Source organism: Pantherophis guttatus, chromosome 6, assembly GCF_059756535.1.
Source record: "Pantherophis guttatus breed Tessera chromosome 6, ASM5975653v1, whole genome shotgun sequence".
Classification (NCBI taxonomy): Eukaryota; Metazoa; Chordata; class Lepidosauria; order Squamata; family Colubridae; genus Pantherophis; species Pantherophis guttatus.
The window spans coordinates 2,767,395-2,778,502 of record NC_142068.1 but is presented as its reverse complement, the minus strand read 5'-3'; the positions used below and the strand labels follow the sequence as shown (position 1 = coordinate 2,778,502).

General features: G+C 50.8%; 1 protein-coding gene across 2 annotated transcripts in view; it reads right to left on the bottom strand.

Annotated features, from left to right (window-relative positions):
• Positions 1–3,022: 3,022 nt before the first annotated feature.
• The window catches only part of PCYT1A (phosphate cytidylyltransferase 1A, choline), a 51,010-nt gene continuing 42,924 nt past the window's right edge, over positions 3,023–11,108 (bottom strand). For both annotated transcript variants that reach the window (XM_087872393.1, XM_087872392.1), the window contains 3 exons: positions 9,823–9,965; positions 8,270–8,458; positions 3,023–4,642 (listed from right to left, as the gene is read on the bottom strand). In XM_087872393.1, the coding sequence (XP_087728519.1) occupies positions 4,436–4,642; positions 8,270–8,458; positions 9,823–9,965 (539 nt within the window). In that variant the 3' untranslated portion in view covers positions 3,023–4,435. The remainder of the gene's footprint in view (positions 4,643–8,269; positions 8,459–9,822; positions 9,966–11,108) is intronic.

Below are 11,108 nucleotides of genomic sequence, written 5' to 3'. Positions count from 1 at the left end.
TATTTCTAAAAATTCTGGTTTCGGCAAAGTCGGGAGAGAAACCGGAGGGGGAGGGGTCTGAATTCCATTGCTCCTATTGACTCCGGACATTCCGGTTCCAATGTCCTTCTGAGGACTGAGTCAGCCTGTCTCCAGAAGGTTCCTCTGGATCAGAGGTGTCAAACTCAAGGCCTGCGGGCTCGAACCGCCTTACGGGGTGCTTAGATCTGGCCAGTGGTGGGATTCAAATAATTGAACAACCGGTTCTCTGCCCTAATGACCGGCTGAGTGGGCGTGGCCATGGTGGGTGTGGCCAGGGGGTGTGACAGGCAGCACTCGGCCTCCTGCACCCCCCCGGGGGCAAAAACAGGCCATGAATGGGGACCCCCGTCCCCCATTTTGGGCCTAGGAAGCCTCCCGCACCCCGTTTTGGGCCTAGGAGGCCAACCTGCACTTCGGGCACGTGGTCAATTTAATTGGCCCGAACCGGCTGAATCCCACCACTGGATCTCCCTGGAAATAGTGAAGGACCAGCCTGTGGTGCCTCATGCCAGCAAAAACGGAGCTCAGGGAGCCTCTTTTCACTGGCAGAGGGATGCAGGAGGCCGTTGAGGCCGAAAATGGAGCCTCCATGAGTGACGGCAAGCTGGCCATGTCACGCCACCTGCCCACCCCCCCAAAACAAAACCATGATGTGGCCCTCAAGGAAATTGAGTTTGCCCCCTCTGCTCTTGATCGTAGGACCTAGACATGTTTTTATAGATAAGATTGGATTGTCTTAAAGCAGTGTTTCTCAACCCTGGAAGCTTGAAGATGGGTGGACTTCAACTCCCAGAATTCCCCCAGCCAGCATTGCTGGCTGGGGGATTCTGGGAGTTGTAGTCCACCCATCTTCAAGCTACCAAGGTTGAGAAACACTGTCTTAAGGGGAAGTCCTGCGGCAACAAAAAAGTTTGCAGATTATCCGTGTGCTAGCAGAGTCAATGCTAAAGCACCAGAGTAACAAAGAGACTTCGGGGGGCGGGGGGGAGGCAGGTCCTGGATGGTCTCTGAACTTGGATTTTTTGCAGACGTTTCATGACCCAACTAGGTAATGTCACCAGTGCTAGAAGGGAGTGGGGTTTGTGGAAAGAAGTAGAGGGAGTAGAGGAAAGAAGGAAGGAAGGAGAAGAAAAGGAGAGGAGAGGGAAAAGTGGAAGGAGAGGAAATGAGGGAAGGAAGGAAGGAGAAAGGGAGGAAGGAAGGAAGGAGAAGAAAAGGAGAGGAGAGGGAAAAGTGGAAGGAGAGGAAAGGAGGGAAGGAAGGAAGGAAGGAGAAGAAAAGGAGAGGAGAGGGAAAAGTGGAAGGAGAGGAAATGAGGGAAGGAAGGAGAAAGGGAGGGAAGGAAGGAAGGAGAAGAAAAGGAGAGGAGAGGGAAAAGTGGAAGGAGAGGAAATGAGGGAAGGAGAAAGGGAGGGAAGGAAGGGAGGAAGGAGAAGAAAAGGAGAGGAGAGGGAAAAGTGGAAGGAGAGGAAATGAGGGAAGGAAGGAGGAGAAAGGAAGGAAGGAAGGAGAAGAAAAGGAGAGGAGAGGGAAAAGTGGAAGGAGAGGAAAGGAGGGAAGGAAGGAAGGAAGGAGAAGAAAAGGAGAGGAGAGGGAAAAGTGGAAGGAGAGGAAATGAGGGAAGGAAGGAGAAAGGGAGGGAAGGAAGGAAGGAGAAGAAAAGGGAGAGGAGAGGGAAAAGTGGAAGGAGAGGAAATGAGGGAAGGAAGGAGAAAGGGAGGGAAGGGAGGGAGGAAGGAGAAGAAAAGGAGGGGAGAGGGAAAAGTGGAAGGAGAGGAAATGAGGGAAGGAAGGAGAAAGGGAGGGAAGGAAGGGGAGTAAGGCTGTGGGGTCCATGGTGCTCACTGAATTTGCTGGTTTTCTTGCAAACATTTCATTACCAAACCAAGTACCATCATCAGTGCTACTAAGGAATGGGGTTTGCTCTCATTTGTATCCTAGTGTAGGGGTCCCCAAACTTTCGGACCTCAGGGACCACTAAATTCATAATTTTAAATCCCGCAGACCACGAATATGATCTGCCTAATGACCGGCTGGGTGGGCGTGGCCAGGTGGTCATGTGACTGGGTGGGCGTGGCCAACTCGATGTCACTCACGTCGAGGGACACCTCACCAGCCTCTACTCGCCCCTCCCCTCCCAGCCCCTCCTCGCCTGCCCACCCGGGCTCCTTAGGGCCCCAACAGGAAGCAGTTGCTGGAGCTAAGCAGCCACCAGGAGAAAGAGTCGGCAAACAGCTCAGTTCAAATTGGATCTGGCCGAGAAGGAGGCTCGGCAGAAGCACCTCACTGAGGACTAGGAGCATAGGCTTTCCAAGCAGAGGGAAGACCTGCGGGAGTGCAAGGCCAGGTACTGGCGCCTGGAGGCTCAGCGGGATGAGATAGTCAGGCGGTTCCAGGCCATGATGCAGTCCCAGTGGAACGAGGCCCTCCGGCTCTTCGCCACCAGCGGCTCTTCCCTCCAGCCTTCGCCCAAAGCCCCCCACCAGGAGGCCGAAGCAGACCCCATGTCGGAATTTCTGCCCCCCTCCGATCCACAGAAAAAGACCCCGAAGGGGGAGACCCTCTGCAGCAACACAAACCTTCATTGCACGTATCCGTCCCAGGGGCCGTAGAGTTTGAGGACCCCTGATTTAGTGCAATATACAAAAATGCAAATAATTTTCCTGCGGACCACCGAAAGTTTCTCGCAGACACACCAGTGGTCCACGGACCACCAGTTGGTGACCACTGTTCTAGTGGCTTGCCCTGTCAGTGCTGGTGGAAGTGGAGGTTCCTTGGTTGAGCTGTTGGTATTAGATCATGCTGCTTGCACTCGGGGCGTGTGAGGGCGCACCCTGTGTAGGAAATTGACTCACAAAGTCACCAGCCCTCAAAACAATCCTCCGAAGCCGCAGGAAGGAAGTAGGAAGAGAACGGCGGCGCAGCCCAACCAAGCAAAAAAAAAAAAAAAAAAAATTTAAAAAAATGCCATTCAGACCCACAAAAAAACCCGACAGAAACGGTCAGTCAAACCCGAACATTTATTACAGAGTTAAGAACAACAGCCAACGAGAAGTGGGTTCCTAACGAACGGGCGCTGTGCCAGGGCAAACGAGCGGCTGCCGCCCAGATGTTGCTCGGCATCCACCGGAGGAGTGGGAGCGGGGAGAAATGGCCAGGCGTCCGCTCCAAAATCCTGCAATCTGGGGCCCGGGGCATGACCGCGCACCCACCTCGGCTTGGTCAGTGCCCGATGGGGCTTCCCCCGTTCAGCCGCGGGGCAGAATCTGGGCTAATTCTCGACAACGTGGGGTGTGTATCAGATGCGCGAGAAGAGAGGGAGCCTCTCGGGGGGGGGAGGGGGAGAAAAACGGCGGGTGCGATGACCAGCCGCCCGCAGAGATCGGTGGCTTTATTTCGCGACGGGACAGGACACGCAAAGGCGAAACGTTACTGAAATCGGGTGTGGCTGCCCCACGGAACTTTGCAAATAGTTTGGAGCAGGAGGGGTGGGGTGGGGGGAGATGGACCGAGAGCCAGCGGGCTCCGTTGGGGGAAAAAACGGGGACCGACGTGTCCGTTTGCGGCTTTTTAGTGCAACGGATGTGCCACCCCAAAGGACCGACAACACAACAATCTGGAAACTCTCAGCCGAGTCGGGACAGAAGAATTCACCGCTCACCCCCGCTCCCTGGTGCACCTGCAGCTCTGACCCCCTTGCGGGACGTTGCAAAAGGAACCGAAAAAAGGCAGCTTTCACTTGGGGTGGGGGAGGTGGCACACAGACAGGAAGAGCAGGGAGCGTGTAACCCAGGTGTGAGTCTCTTGGGGAAACCCCGAAGCAAACTTTCACTTCGCATCGCCTCTCCGTGTTCTCTCTTGAGGACTAGAAACCTGGGGAGGCTGCGAGACGACGCATTCTCTCTCTCTCTGCCCCTAGGCGTGGGGAGCGGCAAATTTTTGCAGCTTCTTCCTTCCTTCCCCCACCCACTTACACCCCGTTTCGCCCACTTTAAGGGCCTCTGCTCCCTGCAGGCCAAGGACCCCGGCCGACGGGAGAAGCGGAGATGGCGATGTTAAAAGGATGAGAAGCCGGGTGAGAAAAGAGAGGTTCCCATCCTCGCCGTCTCCAAATTTGATGCTTTCGGCTACCGGCAAAAATAAAACGTTTGGTTTTAAAAGAAGAATCACCGTTTCCCTCCGTAGGGGTGAGAAATAACCGGGGGAAAGGAGAGGAGGAAAAAATAATAATAATAAGGAAAATGCTACGGCATGTCCCAGCTCCCGGACGTTGGGGGAAAGACGACGTTTCCGACGGTGCGACCATCTCAGCTCTTGAATTTGGGGAGCCAGGCAGAAGTTCTCAGGGTCTCCCCCAGTGGCTCGTGGCTTCCGTAAGCCCCTCCCGCCTGCGCCGCCGTCTCCCGGGGCGGACTCAGTCCTCCTCATCCTCGCTGATGTCGTAGCTAGCCGTCGACTTGTTCCGGGGGAGGCCGGCGGGAGAGAGTGGGGGCGTCCTGGCGGTGAACGGCCAGCGGAAGGAGGGCGAGGGCGAGCGGTCGTGTGTGGGGCTGCTGCTGGGGCTCTGCTTGGGGCTGATGGCCTGCAGCATGCGGCCCTTCCCTTCTTTCAGCATGTGCTTCTGGAAAGTGGGGATGGGAGAAAGAGAGGAAGAAAGAACACAATTTTTTTTTAAAAAAAGTCAATTTCCAAACGGATACCGTAGTCCTCGAGTTACGACCGTTGTGTTAAATTTCAATTTACCGACAAAGAAATAAAGGGAGACTAGTATAGATCTATTTCAAGTTATTTAACTCTCGTCAGCTAGCCGTATCCTTTCTGGGATTCGAACCCCGGGCTACTGGCATATTATATTCGCTTGTATTAACCTCTAAGCCACCGGCTCTCCTCGCTTTGTCAGCTATACCAGGGGAAAGATTACCGTATTTTTCAGACTATAAAACACACCTTTTTGTCTCCCAAAGGGGGGTGAAAATGTCTGTGCGTCTTATAGACCGAATATTGCCAAAGCCCCGCCCACCCGCCAGCCATTTTTTTGGCCTCCACACGCCCCGTTTTCGGGCCTTTTTTTGGACTATTTCAGGCCTTTTTTCAGCTCATTTTCGAGGCTTTTTTCGGCCTGTTTTTGAGGCTTTTTTCAGCTCGTTTTGGGGGCTTTTTTTGGCCTTTTTTTTCCAAAAAACCGGGCCAAAAAAAGCCTCGAAAATGGCTGGAAAAGGCCCAAGATACAGCCTGAAAAAAGGCAGGCCAAAAACCTTTTTTTTGTTGTTTTCCTCTTCTAAATTTAGGTGCGTCTTATAGTTAGAAAAATATGGTGTTTTTTGTCATGGCAACCTGGTCTCCCCCATTATGGGATGGAGCACATATGCTCCATCCCATAATTGGGGAGACCAGGTTGCCATGACAAAAAACCACTTACGATTATGGTTTAGCGACCGTTTGAAGTTCTGACGACACCAAAAAAAAAAAAAAAAAAAAAAAAACCCCAACAGTGACTTATGACTGTTTTTCACCCTTAAAATCAAGATTTCCTCAACCTGATTTCCTCTCCATAAATTGCTTTCCGATTCTGGTAATTCCCAGAATCCTCCGCGGACATTTCCCACAATCCTCTTGGACAAAGGGTACGGAGTTGCTTTCCTCAAACCTAGATCTGGCGGGGGGGGGGAATGACGCAAGGTCGCGTGAACACAATTCAGGCGCTTGGCAACTCACATTTATGACGGTGGCAGTGTCCCAGAGTCACGTAATCCCATTTTGCGACCTTTTGACCAGCAAAGTCATTAAGAAAGCCAGATTTGCTTAATGACGGTGTTACCGACTTTTAAGAACCGCTGTGATTGTCCCAAAGGTGCTTTTTCCAAAAAGCAGCTGGACTTTCTTGGGGGGGGGGGCTCCCCCCCTTTGAAAACGTTTCGCTTCTGCTCTGAGAAGCTTCCTCGGTTCTGACTGAATGGTGGGGGAAGAGAAAATTTTATTTATTTATTTATTTATTTATTTATTTGTTTGTTTGTTTGTTTGTTTGTTTGTTTGTCACATTTCTATGCCGCCCAACTCCCTAGGGACTCTTTATATTCTTTTATGTCATTTGTATTTATAGTAGTGGCCACAACTGTGGAAATCTTTTGGGGAAAAGTGTCTTTTTGAGGTTTTATGGTTAATAACACCACTTTTTCTTTTGGAGCTTCAAGATAATCCTATTCCACTGCTGGGATGGCCTGGGAATAGCCCAGACCTCCACCCAATTGAAAATCTATGGAGCCGACTAAAGAAACTGGTTAGTCAGAAGAAACCTAGCAATAAAACCCAGTTAATAGAAGCCATCATTCCATCTTGGTTTCACATTAGAACAGCTGCAGAACTCAAAGGCTTGGTTCACTCCATGGGAAGATGTTGTAAGGTCGTCATTCATGCTAAAGGTTACCCAATGAAGGATTAACTGACATGGGGATCATTTTTGTATCTCTCGTTTTTTCTACGTGTTTCACTTTTCTTCTTTATCCTGTAACCGCTCTTCTAATAGCAAATCCTTCCTAAAAGTTATTGCATTACATTCTTGATTAAATTATCTTTCCATGGATATATAATTTTATGGTACTACTACTGCTCCCAAAAAAAAAAAGTGGTGTTATTAGCTAGTTTTAGAAATAAAGGTTTCCACCATTTTGGCCACTACTATATGGTAGAGATTGAGCTTGATCAAAAGCATCCACAAAAAGGCCTAAAATCAAGATGGACGGATGGGCATCAGCAAGTATGGTGGGTCCGACTGGCGAAAGTGAGCTCAGGACCGTGTGGGTTGGGAACCTGCGGAAGAGGCCTTCGTCCTGCAGAGGAGAGACCGTAGCTAGAATGATGATTTATGATGACGATGAGAGATGTATATTCCCAGGGGTGAAATGCTCCCAGTTCGGATCGGCTCGGGTGAGTAGGTAGCGATGGTGGCGGGTAGCAAAAATCCCTTCCCCCACCTAGCCTCCAGCTTGCTTACCTTCGCTCTTTGGACCGAATCCTGAGCTGCTAGTTGCAACTCCTGCCTTGCTTTGCTTGCTGTAATCCCTGCAATCCATTGCATCAGCAAGCAACTGAATCTCCCTGCCTGCAATCGAGCTCATCGGTGAGCAGCTCTATCTGCCTGCCTGCCTGCCTGCCATGTCCCTTGGATTGGGTAGGTTTTTTTCCCCTTTGGAGCTTTAAAAAAAATAGTTAATTGGGGTTCTTTTTAGTTGTTCTTTTTTTAGACCTAGCCATTTAAAGTTTAGGAAGTTTTAAATTTAGCTGCTTTTATATAAAAATAAAAATAAAATAAAATAATTTGTGCAGCTTTCTGAGATTTTGTGTGTTTCTGTAGTGTTTCATTCTAACTACACAAACACACAAAATCTCACAAAGCTGTATGTGGAATTTTGTGAAGTGTGAAAGTTGTTTTTTGTGGCTTTTTGTGGCTGTGAGGTTCCTGCTTGTTGCAGGGGCCATTTTGGGTCTAGCACAGCTGCTTTTACATTGTGGGTGAGCCAGTTGTGTTGTGTTGTGTTGTGTGTGTGTAAAGTGTGAAAGTTGGTTTTTTGGGCTTTTTGTGGCTGTGTGAGGTTCCTGCTTGTTGCAGGGGCCATTTTGGGTCTAGCACAGCTGCTTTTTTCGTTGTGGGTGAGCCAGTTGTGTTGTGTTGTGTTGTGTTTTGTAGATTAAAAAAGGGCAAAGAAGTGACGTCGACTTGGCCACGCCCAGCTGACCAACAAGCCACGCCCTCCCAGTCACCTGACCACCAAGCCACACCCACTAATTAAGCACGCCCACAGAACCGGTAGCAAAAATTTTTAGATTTCACCCCTGTATATTCCCCACCCTCCAGTCAGAGCCGAAGAAGCTTCTTGGATGAGAAGCGAAATGTCTTCGAAGAAAAACCAGAGAGCCCAGCGGCCTTTTGAAGAAAAAAAAAAAAAAAAACCACCTTTGATCTGGATGATGGAGAAGCTCCATAGACATTAAGTCTATTTTTTTCCCCAGGAAGGAGCAAAATGGACAAAATGGTCGTAAGTGTGAAGAACAGGGATAAGTTCCCCCCCCTTTTTTTTCTGTGCCGCTGTAACTTCGGACAGTCGCTAAACGAACGGTTCTAAGTCGAGGACTACCTAATAGAGCTAATTCAGACAGGTCAACGTCACGAAGTCACAAACCCCCGAGACCACACAGGAATGGTAACCGGGATTTGCACACACACACACACACACACACACACACAACTTACCAAGGCGCCTTCGGGGCCGAACATCTCCAAGAAGTTGCCGATGAATTCCCGCGATTTCTCCTCCCACTTCTGAATGAGGTCGATGCTTTTCTCTTCCACTTTCTGGACAAACTCCTTCGATTTCTCCTCCACGTCCTTCACTCTCTTCTTCACCTTGTCCACCCTCTCTTGCAAGTGGTACTTCTTCTCCTGCCACAGTCGGGGGGGGGGGGAGAGGGGGTGTCAAAATGAATACCAAGGGAGGGTGGGGGGGGGAGAAAAAGGGAGCATCAGCTGAGCTACCCCTTCTTTTGGGGCGGGGGGGAAAGGAGTCCGCTGCAAGAAGCGGCCGCTTTCTCCCTGGGGAGGACTTTCCTTCCTCCCTCCCTCCCTCCCTTTTTTCCCCTTCCTCTCTCCCTCCCTTCCCTCCTCCTTTCCTTCTCTTTCCTCTCTTTCCTTCCTTCCTCCCTTCTTTTTCCTTTCCTCCCTCCCGCCTTTCCTTTTTTCCTCCCTCCCTCCCTCTCTCCTTCCATTGTTCTTCTTCCCAGAGGCCGCTTTCTCCCTGGGGAGGACTTTTCTTCCTCCCTTTCTTCCTTCCTTTTTTACTTCCTTCCTTCCTTTCTCCCTCCCTTTTTCTTTCCTCCCCCCTCCCTTTTTCCCTCCCTCCCTCCTTTTTCCTTCCTCCCTCCCTCCCTTTTTTACTTCCTTCCTTTCTCCCTCCCTTTTTCTCCCTCCCTCCCTTTTTTACTTTCTTCCTTCCTTTCTCCCTCCCTTTCTTTCTTCCTCCCTCCCTTTCCTTCCTTCTCTTTCCTCCCTTCCTCCCTTCTTTTTCCTTCTTTCCTCCCTCCCTCCTTTTTTTCCTCCCTCCCTCTCTCCTTCCTTCCTCCCTCCCTTTCCTTTTTTCCTTCCTCCCTCCCTTCCCTTCCTCTCTCCTTCCTTCCTCCCTCCTTTTTCCTTTCTCCCCCTCCCTTCTTCCCTCCCTCCCTCCCCTTCCTTTTTTCTTTCCTTCCCTCCTTCCTTTCTCCCTCCCTTTTTTCCTTCCTTCCTCCCTCCTTCCCTCCCTTTTCTCCCTCCCCCCTCCCTTTTTTCCTTCCTTCCTCCCTCTCTCCCTTCTTTCTTCTCTCCCTCCTCCCCCTCTTGTAGAATTGTAGACTTCTAAGGCTGTAAGGGATCTGAGAGGTCTTCTATTTGTCTGAAGTGCTGTAGGGTTTCCTGCCTAAGGAGGGGGTTGGACTAGATCTCCAAGGTCCCTTCCAACTTTGTTATTCTATTCTATTCTGTTCTGTTCCATTCTGTTCCGTTCCGTTCCGTTCCCTTCCATATGTTGTTCTGTTCTGTTCTGTTCTGTGTTCTGTTCTACTCCTATCCTATCCTATCCTATCCTATCCTATCCTATCCTATCCTATCCTATCCTACCCTACCCTATCCCTGAGGGTTTGCGTGGGCATTAGGTAGAGCTGGTTTTGCCATTCAATGGTGCCGAAACGATGTATACTCAATCAAAGTTTTGCCCCGAGACCCTGGGAGGTTCTTGGAGGGCGCGTGTGCTTCGGTTGGGGATCGCTGAGACTCACGTTGATGAAGCTGACGTTGAGCTCCTTGGCCGTGTAGCCCCTCTGCAGATTCCGCCGGGCGTAGACGTCGTAGTCCCGGACGATGCGGGTGATGATATCCGAGGTGGAAATGCCTTCGGTCCTCTGCGTGGGGGCGAACATTCCTACGGCAGCCAAAGGCGGGAAGGAAAGGGTGGGTGGGTGGGGTGTCAGACTCACGCAAGACCCACGACAGATGCAACATGGGAAGAAGGCAACGCTTCCCTTCCTGAAGATTTGCAGTGAATGTCACAGGGGAGACTTCAAAGAGAAGATCCCCAGTGTTGTGGCTCCGTTACCTGAGCCTGTGTCATCGGCAGGAGAGGACTCCGAGAGTGAAGGAGAGGAGTCGGCAAGGCCTCCCTCTCCAGGACCCTCCTCTCTGGCAATGCCTTCGGTGTCCGCCGAAGGGCAAGAGATCGGGCCGGGGCCAAGCACGTCCATGCAGCCACAGGTGGACAGTGATGAGGGTGATGAGTCTTGGCTGGATCCACGCCAGCGTCGCAGAGATAAACGCGCGCAACAGAAGAAAAGGCGTGCCAGAGATTAGGCTGAGTCACTGGACCACACCCCACAGGGTATAAAAGGGGGTGAGGTGGCCATTCAGACTCTGTGACGGACAAAACTAACTACTATCGAGTCACATTGCATCTTTGGAAACAACATTATCGGCCTTGGATTTATTTTACGAACTGGACAATGCTTGACTGTGGGTATTTTGTTTATTGAGTAAAAGTTCTTGGCAAGCAGCTACTGGGTTGCTGCCAAGCGTCTTATCGGAAGAATTGGTTGTCTGCCAGTTTATTTAACCCCCGGCTGTCTGTTTGCGTGCGTGTGTGAGACGGGGACAGAACACCCACCAACATTGATGTATGTAAACAGAGATCAAACGCCACCTCCTCCTAACACTGATGTTGCCACCGAGCTGGGTCATGAAACGTCTTCAAGGAAACTAAGAAGCTCACTGAGCATCAACGATCCCCGGTCCTCCTCTTCCTCTCTCAAAACCCCACTCCCTAGTAGCTCTGCTATTGGGCGATGAAAGGTCTCCAAAGAAAAGAACTCAGCTCAGAGAGCACCAAAGATCCTACAGTCCTTTTCCTCCCCCTCCTATCTCACTTGCTTGTACGACAGATGACGTCCCCTACTTGGGTCATGAAAGGTTTGCAAGAAAACCACGCAGCTAAGAGAACGCTAAAGACTCCCCCCAGACCAGAGCCGCTGAATAACGGACAAGAGGAGGCCGAGTTTGGAGGAGTTTCCACGGG